The 27,457-nt window shown below is 38.7% G+C and overlaps 1 protein-coding gene across 1 annotated transcript in view; it reads right to left on the reverse strand.

Moving 5' to 3' along the window:
* The window catches only part of LOC124856901, a 62,566-nt gene extending 35,486 nt beyond the window's left edge, over nucleotides 1-27,080 (reverse strand). Inside the window, exons 1-8 of the mRNA XM_047347852.1 lie at nucleotides 26,802-27,080; nucleotides 7,634-7,831; nucleotides 5,335-6,829; nucleotides 3,175-3,327; nucleotides 2,708-2,831; nucleotides 1,261-1,354; nucleotides 908-994; nucleotides 685-801 (exon numbers count right to left, since the gene is read on the reverse strand). Of these exons, the coding sequence (XP_047203808.1) occupies nucleotides 685-801; nucleotides 908-994; nucleotides 1,261-1,354; nucleotides 2,708-2,831; nucleotides 3,175-3,327; nucleotides 5,335-6,829; nucleotides 7,634-7,831; nucleotides 26,802-26,804 (2,271 nt within the window). The 5' untranslated portion in view covers nucleotides 26,805-27,080. The remainder of the gene's footprint in view (nucleotides 1-684; nucleotides 802-907; nucleotides 995-1,260; nucleotides 1,355-2,707; nucleotides 2,832-3,174; nucleotides 3,328-5,334; nucleotides 6,830-7,633; nucleotides 7,832-26,801) is intronic.
* Between the last annotated feature and the right edge of the window lie 377 nt (nucleotides 27,081-27,457).

Genomic DNA, 27,457 nt, shown 5'->3' on the forward strand with positions numbered 1-27,457 from the left:
ACAAATGCACACAAATTCTGATAATGTGTCCTTTTCATTAAACTTTACATTTATACTCTGTGCTGGTTTATTACGTTAAATACCAATACATTGCATAACAAAAGATTAGAAGATGAAAGGGCATTGTACATGTTCCTTTCTGTTGCACATATTGTGGTGGCATGTTATTAAATTTGGGAAAGTTACGACGAGACTTTCATATCTTTCCTCATATTTAGTTTTTAATCTTGTATACCACACAATACTTGAGTAACACTAAAAATGAATTATGTATGTAGCCAAATGTTTATTGTCTTGTACTATGTTTATATTTCCTGTTTTTGTATTTTATGTTTTGTGACCTAAAGGCACATTTGTTGAGGTTTCTGTCAGGTCTGTGCCAGCGTTAATACACTATTTCTCAGACATTGTCCAGTGAAACATCTACTAAACGTGTTTTCACATGAAAAGTACAAGATGTTTTGCTGGATTATGAGAAATAATAAGAACTATATTTAAAAAAAAATTAATTTCTTTGTAATTAATTTTCTAAAATTATTTGATGTTTAAAATGTTAACTACCCCACACCCAAAAAATGTCTGCTTTGTCTTAGTGTGACCAAAAAGTATCCTCAAATGAATCGATGTTAGGCAGTCCTACTTCCTGAGTTTTGAAGGGAAACTTAACAGCTGTGCATGTAATACCTGATGGAACTGCAGCCAGTCCTTGTGACTGTAAGTAAACATCCCTCCCAGGTCCGAGGTCAGCTGGGGAGATTCCACTGTCTTGCTTAGGGCTCGTACTGAAGTAACAATATCCATCTATTAAAAATACCACAAACACTGTGAAGAAGTAGCATTCATCTTTCATCTAACTAAATCTTCAAAAGAAACACCAATGGATATTAAAGTTGCTGTGATTTCTGACCTGCAGACCAGGCTGCTTTTCCGGCCGGGGACAACTGTCCTTATCGATCAACATGATAATGCTGTGAACGGCGTGGAGAGCTTGCTCCTGTTACATGCAGGCAAAAAGTCAAACACAAAACAAATAACAAGAATGTGATTTGCATTTAAAAAGCCAAACTGTACTGGAATATTTACACTAAACTACAGAGGATACAAAGTATATAGCTCAATAGCATATCCAAACCAAAGGCAAATGCAATTAACCCTTGGATCCTGTATTTGCTAGGAGATCAGGCAGCTGGGGTAGCAAATGTCTTCCCAGAACTATGAATTTTATCAGACAGCATGTGCATGCAGTTTTCATGATTTAACCTGTGCCATCAGTAGTGCCTTGTAGAGGTGAGTCGGAGGTGGCTTCTTCCTGCCATTAATCACCAGAGTCATTCCCAGCTCTCGGACATCTTTTCTATAAAAACATTGCTTCATGTTAGAGCACATCAGAGCTTGCTCCTTTTGACAATATTTGATTTGTGATAAGGTTCAACATAATTTGATATGAGGTACTCTAAATTTCTCAAATTTCTGTTTTTACTCGCTTCTGACATCAACATGCACACAGACCAATACAGGATTGTGTGCAAGCCTTTTTCACTCTTGCCTTGGCTGTTCATATCATTTGACCAGCTTTACCTGCTGCAATCAGAAATCTGTGACTCTCTTAATCTGATTTAATTTCATACTGTGAGAAAATAAAAGGTATTGCATCTTTTTGTATAGTCCATGTAACAATCTGGTTTTAACTGTATGTGTTTAGAAACAAATGATAGAACTATGTGCATTTTGGGCAATGCACTGTTAGAACATTTCAGAAGATTTCTCAACTGATGTAGCATATTGAGGCTGACCTGTAGAGGCTCTGATTAGAACTTAATATCTGATATTAGTTATAAAATCTATTGTTTTATTTCACTGTTCTTTAATTTAAATGGTACTAATTATATTATTTTAATGGAGTATCAGACTGAAATTCAGTATTGCTATCAGCCAATGTTTTTTCTTAAATGACTTAGATCTATGTCGAAAACAAAACAAAAATTGTGAATGGAAATAACTAGTTTGTCCCACAGATTTTCTTTCAATTTTGATGCATTAAGACACCACTTTTAAAGTCTTCTTCCTGAGCAGGCAAACGTTTGTGGTTGAGCCTACATCAAACAAGACTGCTAATTCTTGCATGACACTGCATTCCAGAATGCTGGCAGCTGGCCTGGCTGCAGCAGACTGCTGTGGTATGTCTCTTTACTGGGGACACTGGTAGGTCAAACTAGCAGGAGAAAGAGCTTTTCGCAGTTAAAAATCTAAAATAAACCCAGTGTTAGCAAGTCATGCTGTTAAAGTGCTTAATGGCAGACATTTCAGGGTAGGTATTCCCAGTTCTATGGAAATGCTGGAAATGTTGGACATTGCTAGATGCTCTTATGGGGTAGATATGGAAGAATAAACTTGTATTTGTTTGTTGCAGAGAAAAAGGTATGCACACTTATCACCAACAACAGAGCACTCAATGTGGCAGTAAAATAATGCCTTCTTTTTGTAAAGAGTCATGCTGAAATTATTTCTAAACGATGTTTTACAGCCCTCTTGTGGTTAAATGTGTCATTGCATGTTGTGCAAGCCAGCGTCAAATATGTTCTCTGCTGAAAAATGGAGAGCATTAAAACATCTTCCAAATCAGCTTCAGACTATTTAAGAGCTAATCAATATGGACAATATGTGATGTTTTTGTAACAAAAGGCAACTAAAACATTTTCTGATGTACCTTGGTATAGAGTGTAAGTACAGCAGCAATTCACAAATGCTCTCTGCTGACACAAGAGGGGACATCCACTCCTTCCTGTCACCATGGACCTCGACCACCGCCCTGCCATTCCTGTCCCTGCTGCCTGCGAATACAGAATAAGAAAAAAAAGATTCTGTTTTTTTTTTTTTTTTTTTTTTTAAAGCTGCACTGACAGTTTGTTTAATTGCACAATCAAAAAAGTTGATAGTTCAATTGCTGGCTTCGTCAATTTGCATGGAGAAGGATCTACTTGCCTAATAATTGTTCTGTAAAATATTAGAAGCAGTCAATAAGTCAAGAATTTACGGTTTATTTGCAGTGTTCTTTTGAACACATTTTAAAATAATGTATCTATTTCTTCTGTTTTTCTGTTTACAAAAAATGACTTAGTTTTATGTTGTAGAAATAATCTTGTAATTTCTAACAGAATTATCAGCACAAATTACCTGGCAAACAAATAATGCCCAGTTGCAGTAGACTGCTGATATTCCTGAAGCAGGATTCTTCTGTTTGTGAGCCTTGTTGACAGCCAGAACTTGTTGTAGAAGATTGTTTCTCCACCGTTATGCTGAGAAGCTCAACTCTGCTTAAATCTGAATCTGTTGAAAACACATACACATTTTTCTTTAAAAAGAGGGGAAAAAAATTGTATTTATTTATTTATTTATCATTTTTCATTTGATTTGGTAGATTTATTGTCATGGACCCGGCTTATTTGCACACTCCATAAATTTTGATAGGGCTGTGGATAGTGTCATTGTAGATGCTTAAAGTTGGCTAATTTCAATCCGTTCTGAACCCAATGTTGATGTCTGTTTGGGATCATTGTCCAGTAGGAACTTGTTAAAGAGTGTTTCAATCAACTAGCTCTTACTTTCAGATAAAACTGAAGAATTTTGATGTGATCTTCCTTATTCATTATTCCATCCACTCTGTGCAATGCATCAGTACCATTGGAAGCAAAAGACTCCCTCAGCATGATGCTACCACCACTATTCTTCACAGCTGGTGCAGTCATTTCATCTAAAAGTCTAACCTTGCGTAGGCTTCTTCCCAATGTAAGCAAATTTCTCAGTCTTTGACTTGTTTGACGAAAGTTTTTTTTCTCCAAAATGTATTTGGACTTTCTATGTGGGTAGCGCCAAATTTCAAAGCTTGGACATGTAGATTTTGGATCAGATGCAGCTTTCTTGGTCAGCGCTCTCTCAGTCCATTTTGACGTTAAACTTGTTTCACTGTGGACAGGGAGACTGGTGTTCCAACAGCCCTCAGCTATTGGCAGGTTTGTAACTTCTGGGATGTTCCTAAACATCCTGACTAATTTCCTTCCATCTGAGGTCACAGTTTTGGTCAAATGAGTAAAAATTGTGTTCCAACAGGACAATGATCTCAAATATACAAAAAAACTGGAAAGGTCAGGCTAAGATAAAGTTTCTGGAACGGCTGTCTCCCTCAAAAATTTAGATACGTATACTTCAACATATACGTTATGCTCAAAAGTAAGGACAGGGATAGGAAACTGAGGATTTTTTATTAACCAGTATCCAGCAAGAAATATGCCAGAAACATATTAATGTCCCTAAAAAGCATGTGGTCCAGGTGCAACTTACTGAAAGACATTTGACCAAATATTGTTTGAATGTATATTTCAGGTTGAATGAATGTAAACAAAAAATTCTAAACAAATTTGACTTGTACACAAAATTCTTTTTTCTAAAATTAATTGATGTATGCCATGTCTTTATTATAGGCTGGAAGGAAGGGTTCAAATCAAATTTATATCACACTCCTGTCGATGTTAAGTGCACATAAATTTCTATACTTTCTTTCTAGTTACCCTTCTATTTCAACAGCTATTTTTATTTTTAAATAAACTCAAGACAGATGTACAACTTTGTAAAGATTTTACAAAGTTTTTATCAAAAAGCACAGCTGGAGTCTTGGCAACAATGCAAGACAATGACTTCTGCCATCTTAATTAACCTCCTCTCATGACCAACCTGGCCCTGTCTGCAGTCTCCACCAGTTTAATAGTCCATGACAAGCATGTCTCCAGTCAAGATCTCAGCTCGTCCCTTCTGAGTACATGCATGTGCATGCAAACAGGAGGACAAGGCAGAGAAACTTCTTCCCTGCATGTCATTCTGTCCCCCTAAATTAGACAAATGCTGTTTTTTTCTTTTCCACCCACTGGGTTCAGACCCTCTCTTCACTGGGGTTCAGGTTGCTATTTCCGTTCCCTCCCCTGATAAGAAGAATTATGTGAATGTGGCCGGCCTGCCAGAGATCTTAGACAGCACAGGGAGATTCCCCGGAGGAAAATTGGGCTGAAGTCTGATCTTTGACTTTTGAACCCTTGTTCTAAGGAGGCTTTATGAAGCATAACCCTCAGAGGAGCCACATTCCCTCAAGTACAAGATCACAATAGAGTTTCTTGCACTCAGTTTTTTTTCTTGAGTGTTATTCTTTGAAAGTTGAGCAACACTTCATTATGAATGACTGCTTGGGCATAATATTAACAATGTGTAGACTGTGTGTGGGCCACTTTTTAAAAGAAAATCTACAGTGAATTAGCCAACAGAGAAGATGAAATGTTGTCTCCTTACCTTTCTTTGAGCACTTTAGTTTTTCCATCTTTGCAGCCTCTTGGTCTCCTACTGCACCATTTTCATGCTGCATTATGCTGGTTAATGTTTCAGGGCAAACATCACTGTGGCTCCTGTTGTTGATTTTGTACAGAACAGGGCTCCCTGTGGCGGTGTCTGACAAAGCAGACAAAGATCTCACTTTAACTTTGTGTTTTCCTGACAGTTTTACAACGTCTCCTTTTTGGGTTGGCTTTAAACCACCCTTAGATGTTGCCAAGGACACATCTGATCCGGGACGCTTATAAAAAGAGTGTCCTAACTGGTGACAAATTAGGCTGGTGTCAATGTGGCTCAATCCAGAGAATGGTTTTAAAATCACAGGTGATTCCTTAGTTAGGTTTTCTGATTCACAGCTAGATGGATGGTGATATTCTCTGCTCTCACATGAGTCATTACTTTTCAGAGGTTCTTGACAGTGGTTGAAAAAGGTACATAGATGGTCTTTTTGAGCTTCAAACGGCTCTTTGGGTTTTACATCCTCCTCTTCACATTGTCCAACCTCTTCCAAGGCACCCAGGTGGTCCAAATTGCCCCTCTCAAAAGGGACAGGGTTTTTTAGCGCTGCTACATAAGAGTCTCTGTATCTACATTTCATGTCCTGATCAATAAGCTCCTGATCCAGCTGACTTTGGCTGCACGGTATACATGGCTCCTCTGCATACTGAAGGGTCTGTCTGCTGGAAGTGCTTTTAACAACTGGAATGGGTGGGGGCGGTCTCACTGGTTTAGGCAAAACTGAATTAGGTTGAATTTGTTTGTCCACAAACTCCTTCCCTTTTGCGATGTCCACCAGGTCTACATAATCCCCCTCCATCTCTTGAAAAGTAAGACTCTCCCACGTGTTAGGAGAAACCCAACCTACAGGTTTGTTCAGTGGTTTGAACCCTGATCTGGAGGATTGCCTTTCACGATCCATTTTGATTAGTTTTGAGGATGCATGTGCAGGTCTCAGAGATGCTGAAATCCTGTCTTCATGTGGAGGAATAACTGTCTCCACTGGGAGGGTGGACGAGTTGAAGTGGAAAGAAGCCGAGGCCTTCCTGATCTGAGGTGCTGTTTCCCCACAGGTGGGCATAGTCTTAGGCTTGTCTAAAAATTCAGGGATTGCAATTTTAGCCCACGGTAACTTGATAACACCTTGATCTGTGCAAAGTAAACAGCGAGACAGAGGAGTGCCCTGGCGTCCTTCATTGATGTCCTGCAGCCACTCCTCGGTGAAGAGGCAGGGGTAGGAAGTCTCTGGGATCGGGGTCTCCTCAACTTCTCGACATCCCTCCTCCAGAAGGCTTTTCAGGACAATCCGTGCTGCTTGGTCGCCAAAAGGTTCCACTTGGAGATAAAAGTCTCCAGGGCGCAACAACAAAGGGTTCACAGATGCTACCTGGATGACGGTTTTGTCATGGAGACAAAGAGGCCAGCCCTCACAGCGGAAAACCACATCAGCGTATCCAGACTGAAAAGAATATATAATTATTAATAAAGAGATTTTCATTTACTTTGATGTTTTTTCTTGCTTATAAAGATTAGAAGCTAAAGTTTAAACTTTCCATTCTGACGTCACAGAGACAGCCATTCTTGGATTGTATATCAGGCTTAGGTGCCTCACCAGATGCCATGCTCCTGTGCCACTAAATGTCACATTCTGGGTGATTTTACTCAGGATGTTTAAGCTTTCATTCAAAAAGTTGTAGCAATCTTAAACATTACAATATACAGTATCTAGTATCATATGTTGTATAGAAACAGATGTAGGTACAATAAAGTTCAATGTACAGCAACAGTGTTGCAATTTCTACATATAAGCTAATATGTCAGTTCAAAAATTCTGCATGTGTGCAGACAATGTTAAACTGGCATTTCTTAATGCCTCCTGTACTACTTTTACACCTCCCTTGTGGTGTAATGGAAACACTGGAACACGTGTTGGCATCTTATTGAAATATAAGGCTTATATTTATTGCTTTTGAGGTTATTTTTTGTCTTTTATTTTATTGTTATGTTTTTGTTTTCTAGCATATAGACTAATGTTTCAGCATTCATGGGGTTCATTATTTGTGGAGCTTGTTACTGTGATTGGACAGTCTATTGACTTTAGAGTTAGCACTGTCTAGATAGATAGATAGATAGATAGATAGATAGACAGACAGACAGACAGACAGACAGACAGACAGACAGACAGACAGACAGACAGACAGACAGACAGACAGACAGACAGAAAATGCACATGTACAGTATCCTTTTATTAAGTCACACTCACACACGCAGCCTGCTGAACAGACTCCAGCAGGTGTTTGGAGGGAATAAGGAAGTCCAACAGGCACTGCAGAGCATCGCCGTGGTAACGATCATCAATGGTGCGAAATAGCTGGCCGAGGACGATGGGTGCAGTGGCCTCAAAAGGTGGGAAGAGGGCCGACAAGGCACTCTGAATGGACAGGTCCAGAGATTCTGGATTCTGGAAAAGAGATAAAGAGAACAGTGAATTTATTTATATTTGCTTTGACTCTCTGTTTTGGAGGACAGGGTACAGGCCATGTTTGCTGTATCTGAGAAGCCATCTGTCACAGGACATTTTGTACTATCTGTGCATCAGCAGAGTCCAGAAATGAAGATTGCTTGCACATTTTATGTATTTTACTTTGGTTTAACCCTGTGCCGAAAACAAGTTTATACAGTCATGGTAACAAAAAAGTACACCTCTTTATATTGGAAGGTTGTTTTTTTTTCGGTTTTACTGTGACATATCTAGGGTTTTTGGAGCTTAATTTTTCAATTTTTTACAAACCTTCCATAATATTGACAATATGGCATCCTTTGAGTGTGGTTTGGTGCGCTTATGGCTGGATTTTTAGCATTTTATAAATTCATAAAAGCAGATTATTTATATATTTAAATCCAAGAAATTACATAGGGCGTATTTTCTTTTAATCATGATTATATGCAAAAAAGCAGCACAGCAGGCCAGCCTATCACTAACTATCATAACTTCTTAGCAAAGGACGGGTAGTTCCTCTTTTTAACACATTAACTCCAATGAAAACATGTGAAAAGTTGCATGTTTTAAATAATATAAACAGCTAGTCAGGGATCTGGGTGGTGTTGTGTTTGTGTGGTGTTTTTCTCCCACTGAGTGCAGGTTTCAGTGATATTTCATGTGTTGATCTTCTTGTGATTACCTGGCTTTATGCTAACTCTGCTCTCTCTAAATTTCCTCAAGGTTACCTCCCGAGTTCTCCCATGGATCCTCTTCTCTGTGAAGCTTCATTGATTTGCTCGAGCCACAATCTCATAGACAACGTCCTTCCACAACTGGCAACATTAAGCTCCTCTCCATTGGAACCTTCTAACCCTAACCTGTCCACCTTCCAACGCTCCACAATCTACTCCATCCTGAAACCCATTTCACCACACAGACCAACGCCTACAGACTCTGCTCACTGCTTCTTGGCTCCAATCAAGCCATCTCCATTCCCTTGTATTACAATATTGTCTACTAAACTGTTTCTCGCAGGTTTTCCTCAAAATGTTATACAGATGTTATTTCGCATGGGTCATTTATGAAATCAACAGTGAACTATAATAAACTAAAAATATTCAATACCACTATTAATCAATTTTTGCATGTTCATGAATCAAGCCATCTACATAGAAATGTTAGTCACACAAAGTTGAGAACGTCCTGGCAGACTAAAAAGGTTCTGGACAAACACATCGGACAAAGCTTTGTAGCTACCTTTCTTTCCTTTAAATACATGACTTATTTGGGCTTCATTTAAGTAGCAGAGTTTTTACACTTAGAGCTCCACATCAGCAGTTGGAGTTTTTCATTCTACTCTCCAACCCTGACATCTGTTCCTTTCTTTCTTTTTTTATTTGGTGCTGAAGTTAGAGGAGAATTGTACAGTCTTGGCAGCTGACCACTGGATCAGCTCCCTCTGAGATTTACACATCAAACAGGGAGTAAGAATATAACTAAAAAGAAAAGGAAAACAGATGAAAGTCGTTCAGCACCCAAAGAAGTCTGCAGAGTGAATGAGAGCCAGACATACTGTCTACCCAAAGTAGAAAACGTTTAAAATGTAATTTGAAAAGAAAGCATCACCTAGCAAAACTACAAAAGTTGTCTATGATTTAAAGATAAATGGAAGCCTGCACACCTTCAAGTTATAAAAAAAACATTGAGTTATGATGTAAGATCCCAAAGGTGCCTGCTGTGATGTTATGATTCTGTTTATGTGGGACTTCACTTATCCACTGAATCAGACAAAGATATGCACACAAATAAACTACTTTTAACAAACAACTTGTATGTATATTTTATACAAAGTGAGCAAATTCACAGATACAATAAACTCATTATGATGTTATTTTACAGAAAACACTAATACACAAGCATTTAGCTAGGTATAGTTTATAAGTATAATTTAAAAAAAGTATTCCTTTGTGTCAAATGTCACATTATGGCATCCTTAAGGGATACTTTAGGATCTTTGAAGTAAGGTTTCTTAAGTATAAATCCTGATAGTTTTCAGCAATGTTTCTGTTTCAATGTAAATGTGGTCACATATATTAGCATTAATCCCAATGCAACAAGAATATAGTATGAATTAAAAACAAGAATTTTAGAGTTTCTACTTGGAAGTGATATTTTTAAAACATTTTTTAACTGTGAGTCATCAATAAAAGTCCTCATGGTCCAAACAACTCAAGATTAACTGCTCTTCAGTTCAAAAAAAAAAAAAAAAGACAAAAAAAAAAAATAAGACAGAAGCTTTGCCAGCCTTTGATCCATTGCTGTGCTTGTTTGGAATCACCAAATCTCTTTGGAAGAGGTTTTGGTTTTAGAAATAGGCAAATTAAGAAGGAAAGAATTGCACAGACTCCTGCATGTGTACACTTTTGGTTAGCTTGATCCCTTCAGGTAATGTCAGCAAGGAAAAAAATTTAACCGTGCTCAAAAATAATTTTCATTTTCTTCATCATTACAGAGAAGAATACATTTATCCTGAGTTACTACGCTCACTTCAGTCCTGACTTGGACACAGCTAATTTGAGTTTATGTATTTGCAGTTGACCAGGGTCTACACATGATCAAAGTGACAGAGGACACTCTCTTTTGTCTTTTCACGAATGCCCTTAAAGATGCAACCGTCTGTAAAACAGTTTTGGGTCAAGTGCTACATATGGAGCTGGTTTTTACTGTAAGTGCACTTTTGATGAAGTAATCCTTTGAATGTCTGCTAGGTCAAGGTATCAGCAGCGGCTGTGCTATTAGTAAAGACCAGCTAAACACACGGAAACAATTAAGATGAAAGAAGAGCATCTTCAAAGCATTTCAGTGAACCCATCAGACTATGAGCTTGGCTTTGAGTAGGGGATGTTTAGGGATCTGAGATTAGGTTAGTGAAACAGCCGAGCACATACACAGAACTTTTGATCTGGCTGTGCAGCAGAACAGCAGTTAAAGTAAAAATAAATCTGGGGCTTGGCATGTTAGCTGGCTATGAAATGTTCCATGAATTAAGCATTCAGCACACAAAATTACAGTTTATAATTATAAGGATAAGGCTCTTGAAAGTTTAGTCTGCAAATATGATGTTTTTTTATTTAATCTGGGGTTTCCCTGCTTTGTTTAGAAAAATTGAACACACAAATCCAATCCACAGTGTTGGTATTGCTAGAAAACACAGAAACCCAATTGAGGTTCTTCTTATTGTGCTATTAAACAGATTGCAGCACCAAAAGCTGCAAATATCTAACTCTCTCACATAAATGAAGGAAAGAAATAACAAACAATGTAACATCTTTAGCTTAAAATTAGTTTCTGCAAACCTTCAAACTGCAAATAGATTTTAAAACGTTTGTTTCTATGACACAAAAAATGTGCGTGTGAATTAATATATGAACAATTAATAATTTGTTGCAAGAGACATGTGCATGAATACAAAGGAAGAGCATTAAAATAATATTAACTTCTTAAAATATTATGTGGCTTTAACAGGCATAAAGCAATATATTAGTGTGCAATAAATACATGGTAAAGTAGGTAGATGTGTATCCAATTAGTATTAAGTTGATTTGATTGATATGGAATCTCTCAGGGTTGTGTGCTCAGTCCTTAGCTATTTAGTCAAAGTATCTTCATTTGTCTCCTTGGGAGAAGGAGCAGCAACCTATTTACAGAAACCACTGTGCTTCCAAACATGATTAAAACCTTATAATCAAATTTGCGGATGATACCATCGTTGTGGGGCTCATTCTTGGTGACTGAGAATCCATTGAAAGGGAAGTCAAATAACTATAGGACTGGTGCTGAGACAGCCACCTGGTGCTCAGTGTAGACAAAATGATTAAGGTCATCCTTATGTGAAAACACTAAGTTGCTGTTAAGATTACACACTTTATAGTGTTATACTTATTTTATGTTGGTCTACTTTCTGTTTTTATCTGTCAGTTTTTTATCTTAGGATTTTTCACACTTGTCTGTTTTAGATCCCAGATATACTCCTTTCTGTTTTGCAATGGGGTATAGAGTAAGCTGACTATAAATCTATTTTATTTGATAACACAGGCAGTTTCATGTCAATTTGATTACTATGAAATATGAAACTCCAGTGGCATGAAATTCAAATGAAGTAACGCTCACTTCAGCCACAATTGGGAAAATTAACATCATATATAAAAAAGGCAAATTAATCTTATGGAAATATGAGAGAAATATTTTACTAATGAAGAAGTCTTAGGAAAGCATGTATTGAATACTAAGAATTAACACAACTAATAACTTATACTTTTTATTAAAACATCTGTCCAATAGACTGACACACAAAGCAATGCTAGTGGGTCTACAATAAAAGATAGTTAAAATAAATGCAGCAATTATGTACTTAAATTGACATTTTACATTAAGGACCTAATACTACTTTTAGACAGCAGGCAGTCTATTTATACAATTGGTTCTCAGTAGCCTGCTGTGTTTCAGCAAACCCCCCATCCAACAAAGGAACTTTCTTTAAGCTTGTTCTTGGTATGACTTGATGGCCTGAACAGGTCCTGCGGAGCTCAAAGTAAACAGAAGCACAGCGGCTTCAAAGACTTCACACTGGTTAACTAGAAGAACAACTGGCAGACACACAAGCATCTGTCCATACTATGGACATGAAATGTTGGAAACAAATGTAAGGACAATTCAGCTGTTGTTTATGAACAATGTAATAACACCTTAAATCTTTCACCTATGTTTAACATTCACAGAAAGATAAAATGAGCTAATGCTCACCAGATTTTGCTGGGTTTAAGTCAACATCAATATCTGATCACTTATGGTTTTCTCACTTTATGCACCTCTGTTAGTCAATGCATTCCTTCATTTCCCTGATTGTGTTCATTATTCACAACAGCTAGTGAAATGGAGAGCAAAATACTTTGGAGGCAGACTCTCAAATGATAATGCATCACAGCTGTTTAAGGCTCAAGCAGCCCTTAAAATGTAGGTTCTACTGTAGTCTGTAAAGCTAATACCGTACCACAGGACATTTCTTAAAAAAAAACACAGCAGAAAGCTCAACTGTGGCTTGTGTTTGTTTCACATTAAATTCTTGAATATGTGCTGTTCTCGGGAGCATTTTATTCTAACTCCAAGTCAAGTTTCAAGCCTCTAATGACTGTAATTAACCCGCAGGGTATCATTTCTGTCTATCAAACAATATCATTAAAAGTTCTGAATTGAAATCATGTACTGTTTTATCCTTTAGCCTAATTTGAATATTTATGTAAAAAAAAAAAAATAGGCTGCTATGAACTGTGGCTAATTATTTTAAAAATTAACAAGGTGTAATACTTACCCCATTAGAAATAAAAATATGTGAGTATGTAAAAAAAACACATCTCAATTAACACCCATCAATATCAAACTACCTCTTCTTACTCAGCTCCCTTCTTACTCAACCAGGATGACTTGCAAGATTAACAGAAAACTAAATCTGCATTTAAAACCTTTGTTGTCAGGTTTAAACAGCAAACCTGTTCCAAGGGTTGCTATGAGTTACAAAGAAAAAGAGTGGGGTGCAGTGTAGTTAGTGGAAAAGCATGATGTCGTGAAGCGACATCTTTGGTCTTTGTTGTGGTCTTGTGTTTTCAACCTTTCATTTAGTTTGGGTTTTGTCTAAGTTCCTTTAGTGGTTTCTTTTCTATTACTTATTATGGTTTTCTTATGACTATTATTATATTTGTTGTTATTCTAGCTCCTTTGTCTTCCTTGTAGTTTCTAGTTTAGTTTACCATTTAGTATATCTGTGTTTATGTTTTGGTATTTGTTCACCTGCGCTCTTTGTTTACTAGTTTATTTTCTCTGTTCCTCCTCGTCCTGGTTCCCTTTCTGTGGTTTAGGTTTTGTTTATTTACGGTCAGGGTTTCTTTATAGGTTCTTTGTTAATTATTAGGTTTTGGTGTTTCTTCTATCGCTCAGTTTTCTATAGCCTGGTCCACACCTGATTTCCATTCTCATCTGATTACCTGCCTCAGTATCTCAATGGTCCATACTCCACTTCCCTCTGTTCATAAGCTCTCTGTTTTTGTTTGTTCTTGGCTGGTTCTGTGGTTCGTTCACCTATCCTCGTCTAAAGCTTTGACCACTATGTTCCTGCAGAGTCAACTCTGTAAGTTTTTGGAGTTTCGACTTGTGTTTTTGAACCTCCAGTGATTTTTGCTACGTTTGGAAAACCTTTTGAACTTATCTTTGAATGAAAGAGGAAGACTCCTTTCAACATGCAGCGGCTGAGCTCTTGTCTGTGCTTTGGTCACTCTAAACCTCAGAACGCGACACATGAGGCCTATTTCTAAATGAATGTTAGAAGAAGTGCTTTCGTTTTGAAAAAGCAGAAGTCTCTGTAATGATGCTAGTTTAAGAGCGACATAGTAGCATATCTTTGTTTTCTCAGAAATGTTGCAGACTTTTAGAGTCTAGTCTGAGTGAAACCTATGTGGTCATTATTATGATGCTGCATCCAACACGAATAGATTGTTCTTAACCACTAAGAGTCCATGTTATCTCCCTGGCTGATAAATCAAATGCACGTTTTCACTGCATCCCTGTCATAACCATATCATATTTAAAAACTGCCACTAGCTATCTGAAGTATAATTAGCAGGTCTCAGTCTCATGAGCTGAATGTATTGTTACTGTCACGATCCTGGTGTGTGTGTGTGTGTGGTTGTGCTTCTGTGAGTTCTCCTGTGAAAGGATCTTATTGGGGGTGTGGCTGAAGTACTGCTCATAGCACACCTGTCTGCAATCTGTCTCATCAACTGCAGGAGGACTCATCTTCACCTGATAATCAACTCTGTTGGTATAGTCAAAGCCTCTTGTAACCTTGTATCTCTTTGTCAGTTGTCTAGTTATTTTGAGGGAGAACTTATTTTTGTCTTCTTGGCTTGCCTGATCTCCTGCTTTTTGTGCCTCCAGCTTGGCAACTCTGTACCCACGCTGGTCTTCACATCAGAACATCTCAAGTTTATTACCCTCCTTAAAATGTTTCACGCCATAGTCATCTCCTGCAGCTTCCCTTTCCCTCATCATCTTCTGCCTGCTCGCTCTCCGAAAGCCTTGGTACACCCATCTTGTGGATTTAGACTCACCTGTTCAGATTCTCCCAGACCCATCAGTATCTCCATTCCCTCCTCAACTCAGGCCACCTACACTAAACCCATACCCCCTGATCCATTAAACTACCTTTGTAATTTTTACCTTGGTGTCTGCATTCACTTCTGCATGTAGGTAAGAAATTGCCTCAGGTCATGACGGTTACACCCCCGGTAATATAAAATGAATTCTAGTTAATGAAAATAATTAAAATATGAAAGGTGCCTACACTTTCTAATCTCTTCCGACAGGATCTATTTTAGGCTTTGTCTCTCGATAACATCTTTTTAGTAGTTTATGTTAGTTGCTTGTACTTATCTTGACATGCAATATAAACCCCTGTTTTGTTACCCTGGGTAAGATAGCAACATTTCTCTGTGACTGAAAGTCATTGATGTGGGTGGCTTGGCTAGTATTATAGGAGGTAGAACCTCCTGAGATTTACTGAGCAAAGCTGCACTGGATCCACTTCATAAAGTTCAGTCAGCCAAATGAAAAGAGGGAGGTAGACTGTTCTCATGTCTCTCATTAAAACAGGCTCTATCATATGACAGGCATGAATTGAATGAATTTGTGACAATAAAAAGTGGAAAACAATTACTTGCAAAGAGTAAAAGAGCAAAATATGTTTGATAACAATGAGCATACTGTACAATTATAGTCCTTAATTTAAAAATATTAGAACTCTTAGCAGCATGGTTATGGGGTTAAACAAATAGTCACATTTAAGCTAGTAAGCAGAGTTAAATAGTCAGAATTCAGCAAGCAAGCTGTTTTGAATCTAAAAATGTATTTAGAACATTCAGTCAAATAAAATACACTCTTTCTAAACAAGCTGGGTTTGCATTTAACACTCCGAAGAGCTCAAATATTAGCTGCCAATATAAGCATTCACTCCAGATGGTGCCAGACTGTTTCCATTTCATCAGCCCACACTCGATTGCTGTCTGTGGGAAAACATCTGAAGTAGATACAATGTTTTCACGTAGCCTTTCATCATGCATCACTCACAAATATGCAACTGTTATTTGCAATACTTAATACTAACTAACAGTGTATTAGAGTTAATATATTCTAACATCAATTCCTATCCAGATCAAATTATGTCACTTGACTCTAACTTGTTTTTCCTCTGTCCAGAACATCAGTATAAACAACAAGCCCATACAAGATATTACAGTTATTTTACTAGTATTTTACTCCCACAGTCAGCCACTGAAGAGAATTCAGTCAGGCATGAATCCTAAACCTTTTTCTAGTTCTACAGAGGCTGTTACGTTTGATCAATGTACAACTGACCAAATTCCACCGCTGCCTCCGCTTCACATTTGCCACACGGGGTTTTCCTTTCCTCTTGCTATTGTCCAGAACAGGCAGTGAGTTAACTCTAGAAGGAGCTTTAGTCTCCAGCAAAGGTCATAGTTTGACCTAAATGGGAATGCTAGCATAGACAAAAGGCACTTGTTTTTTTCAGTTGGCTCTCTCTTTGTCTTGCCTACCTTTTAGCCCCTATAGCATTGTTTTAAAAAGTTGGAGCAGGTTGGAACACATCGCCTCGGGCTTGGGCTAAAGAAAGTTTCACCTCATATTTGAGCCACAGTATAAACAACCTGTCAGGCATGCATTGCAATTCATCTTTTTGTTATAGGCCAAAACAATTCCAGATTAGTGAAGCTAAGCTAGCCAGAATGTAATGGTAATGATAACTGACGTTAATAAAATTGTAACAGCTCTTGATGTGACAGACTGAAAGCATTTTTGTTTGTGTCTGTGCTGATTGGCTTTTGAAATTCCTGAGAAAGAAGCGCAATCTCAATTCACCTCCAGGCAGAAGTGACATTTAGGCTAAGATGTGTCTTTAAATATTTAACACTGCCTGGTTTCTGTCTCTCTGGTTTTGCTGATTTATCCAAGAGCTGACCAGTTCAACATTAGCAAAAAACAACAAGGTTAATGACAAAACATTTTTATGGGAAAGACTTTCAGGTTTCAAAGTCACAGATGTTTATGCTCTAAACTCTTTGTCTGTGAAAGAGCATGCTTAAAATTGCATAAGTGCTCACCTTAATGAGCCAAGAAACAAATTCAGATTTGGAAGCTAGATATTTGCCCTGGAGTCCAGGGTTGAGCATTAAGCTTAAGTTTGCCTGTGACTCTGAAGTTCTTGTTATGTTTGATTTCACTTTGAAACTGTATGTTTGTATGTGTTTGTGATTTTTTTTGACTGTGATAATTTTATGTTATTTAAATGCTGACAGCATTTGACTTTGTCTGATGAAGTAAGCCATGTTATTATAGGCCCTGTATATGAAAGTGTGCATTTTAAGCTTGACACCGTGTTATATTAATGTTTGAGACTCAAATTTTTTAAGTAAAGAATTTATTGAGTTACCCTGTTGTGTTAACAGTATTAGCTAATAAAGACTTCTTGACTGTATTAGCATAGAAGCCTCTTCCAGTTTTAACCTTGTGTGGCAGCATTTGGGGTATCCAGTGGCAAATAGAAACTGTGACAGACGTTACTAATTGCGGCCGCCACACAGTTAAATGGCCTTGGGACCTCTTGTCCTCCTGTTCATCAGAACTCTTCATATAAGAGGTTGTGTCTGGGCATAGAAAATTGGTTTAGGGCAAAACAATTTAAATATTGTTTATTTAATTGTGTCTGTTTGTGGGGCTAAACTGCTTGACTGCTAGCTACCTAGGTTTGATACTACAAATTTGTTTTGGGTTGTTTTTTTAAAGTTACGACAAACTATATTTCAATGAGTTGAAACACCAATGGTCCGGTAACGTGAGCTTGCTCCATTTTATCTGTGTTTTCCAATGTCTTCTCAATATCCTGCACAAAAAAGGTCAATATAGTCCTTAAAACATGTTAAATCATGTCTCCGTTGGCTGATAAAAGCTAAAGCTCCAATGCTAAGACAGTAGCAACCAGTAGTTCGGGTGTGTGAAAAACACTGTTCATTCTGTAACACTCAAGATTCATGAACACACGTGACACATACATACAGGTCCTTCTCAAAATATTAGCATATTGTGATCAAGTTCATTATTTTCCATAATGTCATGATGAAAATTTAACATTCATATATTTTAGATTCATTGCACACTAACTGAAATATTTCAGGTCTTTTATTGTCTTAATACGGATGATTTTGGCATACAGCTCATGAAAATCCAAAATTCCTATCTCACAAAATTAGCATATTTCATCCGATCAATAAAAGAAAAGTGTTTTTAATACAAAAAACGTCAACCTTCAAATAATCATGTACAGTTATGCACTCAATCCTTGGTCGGGAATCCTTTTGCACAAATTACTGCTTCAATGCGGCGTGGCATGGAGGCAATGAGCCTGTGGCACTGCTGAGGTCTTATGGAGGCCCAGGATGCTTCGATAGCGGCCTTTAGCTCATCCAGAGTGTTGGGTCTTGAGTCTCTCAACGTTCTCTTCACAATATCCCACAGATTCTCTATGGGGTTCAGGTGAGGAGAGTTGGCAGGCCAATTGAGCACAGTGATACCATGGTCAGTAAACCATTTACCAGGGGTTTTGGCACTGTGAGCAGGTGCCAGGTCGAGCTGAAAAATGAAATCTTCATCTCCATAAAGCTTTTCAGCAGATGGAAGCATGAAGTGCTCCAAAATCTCCTGATAGCTAGCTGCATTGACCCTGCCCTTGATAAAATACAGTGGACCAACACCAGCAGCTGACAGGGCACCCCAGACCATCACTGACTGTGGGTACTTGACACTGGACTTCTGGCATTTTGGCATTTCCTTCTCCCCAGTCTTCCTCCAGACTCTGGCACCTTGATTTCCGAATGACATGCAGAATTTGCTTTCATCCGAAAAAAGTACTTTGGACCACTGAGCAACAGTCCAGTGCTGCTTCTCTGTAGCCCAGGTCAGGCTCTTCTGCCGCTGTTTCTGGTTCAAAAGTGGCTTGACCTGGGGAATGCGGCACCTGTAGCCCATTTCCTGCACACGCCTGTGCACGGTGGCTCTGGATGTTTCTACTCCAGACTCAGTCCACTGCTTCCGCAGGTCCCCCAAGGTCTGGAATCAGCCCTTCTCCACAATCTTCCTCAGGGTCCGGTCACCTCTTCTCGTTGTGCAGCGTTTTCTGCCACACTTTTTCCTTCCCACAGATTTCCCACTGAGGTGCCTTGATACAGCACTCTGGGAACAGCCTATTCGTTCAGAAATTTCTTTCTGTGTCTCACCCTCTTGCTTGAGGGTGTCAATAGTGGCCTTCTGGACAGCAGTCAGGTCGGCAGTCTTACCCATGATTGGGGTTTTGAGTGATGAACCATGCTGGGAGTTTTAAAGGCCTCAGGAATCTTTTGCAGGTGTTTAGAGTTAACTCGTTGATTCAGATGATTAGGTTCATAGCTCGTTTAGAGACCCTTTTAATGATATGCTAATTTTGTGAGATAGGAATTTTGGGTTTTCATGAGCTGTATGCCAAAATCATCCGTATTAAGACAATAAAAGACCTGAAATATTTCAGTTAGTGTGCAATGAATCTAAAATATATGAATGTTAAATTTTCATCATGACGTTATGGAAAATAATTAACTTTATCACAATATGCTAATATTTTGAGAAGGACCTGTACACACATGATTCACAAATGCACACAAAATTCAGAAATGCTGAAACAAAATTAAAAACTAAAGACGATTGACAAAGCCACATCAAATTCATAAATGCACACAATTCATTAATACACATACAAAATTCACCTATGCAGACACAAAATTAAAAAAGCACAGAAGAATGACAAGTGCACACAATATTTAGAAATGTACACAAAATTTGCAAATGCATACAAGATTAAGAAATGCACAGGACAAGATTTAGCAATGTACTTCTGATGCACACACAAATTACAACCTGCTTATGGTCTATGAACCTCACTGCATTTGTGTAAAAAATAAAAAGGTAATAATCTGCAACCAATCAAATATGTCCACTGTTTCATCCATTCGCATGAAATCAACCCACGTGGAGGCAGATTTATTTATAAGCCAATCACATGAGTGGTAAGTAAAAGAAATATAACTTAACATGTTAAGCTAGTTATCCCCTTGTTATGAGATGTTAAACTATTAATTAATCGGTTTCATTGTGCAACTAATAAAATAAGTTAGCAAGCTAAGAAAGCAAGCTACACTAGCTTGCTAGATTATGTTACTGAGACTCTTTTAGCTCCATAATTATTTCCTGGAAATCAGGTGGTGCTTCACCTTGGTAATTTTAATCTAAATTACTAACTTTGTTAATAATTGCTTTTGGCACTCAATGAGTCATTCATAGCCAAACCAAACCTATAGTTGTACTGCAGTGCTTTTTGACTGGGTTATTCTATCAGGGGTCTTAAATAGTCTAAAACGTGTAAAATATAAAATTCAAAACTTTAGGCCTTAAAAGGTCTCAAATTTACTGATTAATGTGCTCAAGTCTTAAATATTTTAAATAGGTCTTTATTTTCTCTGTACAAGCGGAGCAGGAGTTTGGTTCGCATTGCCAGCACTAAGTCGGACTTGTTCCCGGTGCATGTTGGACTCCAGCAGGGCTGCCCTTTGTCACCGGTCCTGTTCATAACTTTTATGGACAGGATTTCTAGGCGCAGCCAAGGGCCGGAGGGGGTCTGGTTTGGGGAACAGAGGATTTCGTCTCTTCTTTTTGCAGATGACGTGGTCCTGCTGGCCCCCTCTAGCCAAGACCTACAGCGTGTGCTGGGGCGGTTCGCAGCCGAGTGTGAAGCGTCTGGGATGAGGATTAGCTCCTCCAAGTCCGAGGCCATGGTTCTCGAGCGGAAAAGGGTGACTTGTCCTCTTCAGGTTGGAGGGGAGTTCTTGCGTCAAGTGGAGGAGTTTAAGTATCTTGGGGTCTTGTTCACGAGTGAGGGAAGAATGGAGCGGGAGATTGACAGACGGATCGGTGCGGCTGCCGCAGGAATGGGAGCACTGTGCCGGTCCGTTGTGGTGAAGAGAGAGCTGAGCCAAAAAGCGAAGCTCTCGATTTACCGGTCGGTCTACGTTCCTACCCTCACCTATGGCCATGCCCTTTGGGTCATGACTGAAAGAACGAGATCCCGGATACAAGCGGCTGAAATGAGCTTCCTCCGTAAGGTGGCCGGGCACTCCCTTAGAGATAGGGTGAGGAGCTCGGCCATCCGGAAGGGGCTTGGAGTAGAGCCACTGCTCCTCCACATCGAGAAGAGCCAGTTGAGGTGGCTCAGGCATCTATACTGGATGCCTCTTGGACGCCTTCCTCGGGAGGTGTTCCAATCACGTCCCACCGGGAGGAGGCCCAGGGGACGGCCAAGGACACGCTGGAGGGACTATGTCTCTCGGCTGGCCTGGGAACGCCTTGGGCTCCGCCCGGAGGAGCTGGAGGAGGTGTCTGGGGAGAGGGACGTCTGGGCGTCTCTGCTGAGTCTGCTGCCCCTGCGACCCGGTCCTGGATAAGCGGAAGACGACGAGTACGAGTAATGGGGATTGGTACTTTTCCCAAAATACTGGTAAAATCTAATCTAATCTCATCTTGTGAACCCACAAACATGCACCGCCGCGTCTTGTAAACTAGATGCATCATTACAGCCATACTTTTTACGATTGTGCGTATGTAGCAAAAAGTTGCCTTTTAACACTTTATGCATTGCTCACAAAGACTATAATGAAGCATAAGTGACCCAAAGCTCATAAAGTATAATATGACATAGCTTACCAGGAAATAGTCATTTGAGGCTCTGTCTCATTAGGCTTGATTTTTATCTGTGGCTTACAAAACATGTTCTATAACTGGTTTCACATGGAAACCAAATTTACAATGAGGTTTTGTCTCAGAGCAATTGTGGTCGTAATCAAAATCAGAGGATTAGTCATAGTTTTAGCCATATCATAATAAAAAACATGAGGCTTCTCCCTCTTACACTTTCAGTGTCTTCTGTCTGGTAAAGAGACAGCTGTGTCTCCTGCTTAACTCAGCAGAATCCACTGCCATTTGAAATATTTTCAACTTATAAAAATAGTCAGGGTTAAAATATAACAATAAATCTTTTTTCATTTGACAGCAGTGAATACCTAGCTCATTTTGTTTTTCAGAAGAAATCTAGATTTGTTGGTATAGAGAAATAAACTGCCATATCTTTATTTGGGAATGTTTTGTCTGTAGGAACTAAAAAACAAAACAAATACAAAACTTTGTGGTGCAAAAGTTACATGTTAAAAACACCATATTATGTACCTGTTTAGGTTCCAGCTAGTTTAGCATGTAGCCTGGAAACTTTATGGGTCTGAACAATACTTCAGCACAGTCATACTGAAACTGTCTCAAAACAAAGAACTCAATGTGTCAAAATCCAGCTTAAATCTCTGCTGTCATCCCTTTTCAGAAAACAATCTGACTCACAGTTGCAGTTCAGAACAAGTACGAAGTTAGACAAGCACTACAAAAATGCTTCCATTGTGCATGCAGATACCAAATGTTATGAAATGCTTAATGAACTAGTTTCATACCATCTGTTACTCAACCACATGATCCAAAAGATAAAAATAAATAAAATCTAATGAGCTGGCGAAGGTGTTTGGTGAAAACAAGAAGCATGCTAGAATAAACCTCAGCATAAAAACCAAGATTCTGGCAAAAACTGAGATTAAATTTAGATGTTTCTTTATGAATGTATTACGAAATGACTTGGTAGCCTTTGTGAATTTTTATGCGAAGGAAATGGTAAATAGCTGCAACATTCTTTTATTACATGGTAACAGTCAGAGCATAAACATTTTCCCATGAATGCATTGGTCTGCGTCTGTCTTGAAAATATGCAGCAAAGTGTCTGTTGAGCTCGACCCACTGTTCTCTTACAGAGATTATAAGCACATAAAATACAAGTCACAGCTCCAGAGTTTTGATTGCTGACTAAAGGAAAACTAAATCTAGTGTTATTCACAAAGCCAGCAACTAAAACCTGTGTCATCACCCACAGGGCTTCTTTCTTTTTTGATACATTGTCCATTGTGTTAGCTATTGTCAAAATCAGGGCAGTGTTTAAAGCTGAAGTCCCAAGGATCACAGAAATTAAGGAAGTTATTTAATGTCTATGGGTCTGAGATTTATTTAAGACTTTCTGCTAATTCACAAAGGATGATGCATGAGTACAATAAAGTACTTTTCCAGTCATACAGACCGCTCAAAGCGCTTTGCACTAGCGCCACATTCACCCAATCGCTCACACATTCATACACCGATACGCAGATCGGTAGGCAACTTGAGGTTAAGTGCCTTGCCCAGGGGCACATCGACATATGGCAGGAGGAAGCTGGAATCGAACCCACAACCTTCTGATTGCAAGACGACTACTCTTCCTACTGAGCCACAGTGACTCAAATCTTAGTATTGTTCAGTTTTTTAATTTAAATGATAAAATCTTGTTTTACATAATTGATAACCATTTATAGCAGGAAAGATATAAAAAATGTCTTAAATACTGCTCTTATATTTGCTTATAACTCTTAAAAAGAAATCTGAATCACATAAAATCAGTATTGGAAGTAAAAATCTGATGGAGACGTCTACATCTTTTCCAATGTGTTTATTCTGCTCATTAATGTATACAGGTTCAGAGCAAGTAATAATTATTATACCTTTTATCTATATTTTGTCTATACAAGATTTGGTGAAGTTGAGTGAGCAAAGCAGAAGGTGGTATTTTCAGAATTAAGGAAGTGATATGATGAGTAAGGATGTGATAAGACTTGCTTTAACCAAAGCAGGAATTTAGTAACAGCTGTCTTATGAGAAAGGATTGCAGCTGTGAATGTGTCATACCATGCAGGTTAGAAAATACACAGGTACGTCAAACTCCCTTTTGGATATTTTTCTCACAGCAATTGATGGCCCAACATGAAGGAATAATGAATAAGCATATCTAACTGGCGTGAAAAACCTACCAGTCATATAGGGTAGGTAGTAGCCTAGTGCAAATATCAGGCTCTTTTTTTATTATTGATACATTTTAAGCCGATTGTGTAGAATGGTAGAACTGTTCATTGACTCTAAACTGTTTTTTGAACAATAGTAAATTATTAGAGAAAACCAACAACAGATAGCTTAACCTAGCATGTGGACGTTATCCTGGTAAAACATTTAGCCAGTGATATCTGGGCTTTTTTGTAGGGTTGGTGAACACCATTATGCTGTGTACCATTTGTTTTGGAAGTTGTAGTTTGGATCTGGGAATGCCATTACATAGGAGTTGAGGGAATTCTAGTTCAAAGTAGGGATTGGGCATTCATCGCTCCTTTATTTATGTGCAAACAAACGTGACTTGAATTTATTAACTTTATAACTTTTAAGCTAAGCATATTTAGCCATATGGAAACACAAAAAGTTAATACGATTTAATTTTTGAAAACATTTAAATGAAGTCTAAATTTGGCAACAGAAGGGATTATCTGAACTGCACTTAATCTTTATTTTCTGCATCCTAGAAAGAATCATGCAACTCTAAGGTCTGCTGAGAAAAGTTCTTGACCATACTAGACTCGTCAATGAATGACTGTGTTTATGGATGTCAAACTGTAACTAAATGTAAATGCAGTGCACACCAGTGAGACAGGGATCTGGGTTTTGTTCTGTCGCTAAGTGTTTACCCAACATAGAAACTCCTGCTCATACACAGTGCAGTAATCAGATGATTTAGATTCTGTAGGTTAAAATGATTGTAATTCAGGGTGGTCATGAAGGAAAACATCACTCATGTTTTAAGTAAAACAAACAGCTATGGCTGTAAAAGCTGGTTAAAACAACTATGCCGCTATAGAAAGAAACTTGAATCACAGTCTAGACTTTTACTGAATCTTTCTGATAGAGATTTTGACTAAGATATATCGACACAGATATTATGTTCAGAAGAGAAAGTTACTTAATTATAGTTATAGGGGCTCGCAAAAATGTATCTCTTGAACCTTTTTACATTTTGTCACCTAAAAACCACAAAGGTCAACATATTTTGGTAGGATTTGTAAATCAGCTCAAAGTACTTCATAACTGTGAAGGTAAAGGGAAAGGATACATGGTTTTCAACATTTCTTACAAGTAAAATATGGAAAGTGTGATGTCTGTTTCAGCCCTCCTGACTCAATTCTAAACTACCTCTCGCTCTGGTTATAGTTAAAAGTCGTTTGTTGTATGTCTCTATGCGATTTGTATGTCTGGATATTGAATGGTTGCTAATTGTTTTTCAGTCAGTCAGTCATTTTCTACCACTTATTCCATAGTGGGTCGCGGGGAAGCTGGTGCCCATCTCCAGCAGTCTATGGGCGAGAGGCGGGGTACACCCTGGACAGGTCACCAGTCCATCGCAGGGCAACACACTAACAACCATGCACACACTCATTCATACTCGCTGAGACTGTGGGAAGAAGCCGGATTACCTGGTGAGAACCCACGCATGCACGAGGAGAACATGCAAACTCCATGCAGAAAGACCCCGGCCAGGAGTCGAACCCAGGACCTTCTTGCTGCAAGGTGCTACCAACTGTGCCACCGTGCAGCCCTGGTTGCAAAATAGGTCAAGCTCAGTCCGACTGGTTGGGAATGGTCCATGAACAGCAATGTTTTAGGTCTTTTCACAGATTTTTACTGTCCTGTTTGGAAGTTGAACCTTTGTCCCAGTCTCCTCCCTTTGTCTTTTGCAAAGTATGACACTGCCACCACCATATTTCATAGTAGATGTTAATAATGATGTGCACTATTTTTTCTCCATACAGTACTTTGCATCTTCCCAAGAAAGTCAAATTTTTGTCTCTGACCAGACCAGATGTGTTTCATCCACATGTTTGCTGTGTCCTCTACACATCTTGTGTAAAAATAAAAACAAGACTTCAAGATATAACAAGATATTTTTCAACATTTTTTATAACACCACAGGGTATTATAAAAAATGTTGAAAAATATCTTGTTCCCATCGAGTGGATCACCTGTTATTGTTAAATTAACTGTGCAAGGACTGGAATTAAACCAGTCCTAACCAGTCATAAAAAGCTTAGAGAGGTTTCATCCACCCATCCATTGTCTATACACGCCTGTCCGTGTATGATCGCTGGGGTGCTGGTGCCAGCGGTCATTGGGGAGAGGCAGGGTACCCCCTTGACAGGCCGGCCTAGAGAGGTTTGAACATTTCAAGAGCCACATGCTGAACTGTATAATCTGCTATGTACACATGTAAATGCCCAAATCAGGTATTAAAAATACCTCACTTCCTATGGTTTCTGTATTAAGACATAATTCAAATGAATATAATGTTTAACACAAAAGATAATGTTCTTCATTCTATCTTCCTCGGTGGGCAAACACTTGAAAAGCTTCAGATGTTGTGAGCTGTCCCACCAATTGTGCTCGGAAAACAAAAAAAGCTTCACTTTGTGAAGTGTGGTTACTGTGCAGACTACCTAGAGAGTAAGTAAGATAAAGTTGTACACTTCAGTGGATAATATTGCAACCTATGTAAAAAATGCAAATAGTAAAAGTATTCATTATGATTTACTTTATTGGGGATGAGGGGGGGGGGGTTGTGCGCAAACAACTCATGGTTACTTCATGGCTAAACTTCCCACAAATGGTTCGTAAAACCGCAGACTTATCCAACGCAAACACAAGCTCTGAGTTAATGGGTCAGTGGACCGCTTGCACACTTTAACCTTTAACCAGAAAATACCAATGGACAGGAAGGACAAACAAGAGGCAAAGTTACATACTACTTTACCATGATGATTGGAGATCCCCCTATATCAGGCAGAAAATGTCTTCATTCTTGGATCTTAATAATCCTCTTCATACAGCTCAACTTGGCTATGTGCTTAGGGACCTGCCATGTTTTAGCATATCGCCAGAAAAGGCTTCCTGAAGAAAAAGAAAAGTCAGTCCCATTCTTCAAGCACTTTGAGTTTGTGGCAGAGAGAGACGCGCATTGCTGAGCTGCCTGTTGATCCTCCAACTCGTCTTTCAATTTTATTTTGTTTCCCCAGCTTCTCTGAGTGTCGGGGGTGAGAGGAGGAAAGGAGGGAAGGAGTCCAGGGAGGGGGAGGAGAAAAGCGCTCCCTTTCAGAGGAAAATCCCCCTGTAGGCTTTTCAGAGTTTCTTTGCTCTCTCTCCAACACACAGGCTTGATCACACACTCACAGACAAAATATGACACAATCCCAAACACAAAGCATTTAAAGAAACACACTTACTGTGCTCTGTCTGTTACTGCATGCCATATCCTATTCTGCCTTGCACTCAAACATCCACATGCATGAACTCACTTTAAAGGAAGGTCACTCTTTTGGCCCAGATTTGCAGAAATCCCACCCCTCATTTTTGGCCCCTTTTCTTTGTTTTTTACTCACTGAGAGTTTTTAGAAGGCTAATTCAGTCTTT

This window comes from Girardinichthys multiradiatus, chromosome 20, assembly GCF_021462225.1.
Source record: "Girardinichthys multiradiatus isolate DD_20200921_A chromosome 20, DD_fGirMul_XY1, whole genome shotgun sequence".
Taxonomy (NCBI): domain Eukaryota; kingdom Metazoa; phylum Chordata; class Actinopteri; order Cyprinodontiformes; family Goodeidae; genus Girardinichthys; species Girardinichthys multiradiatus.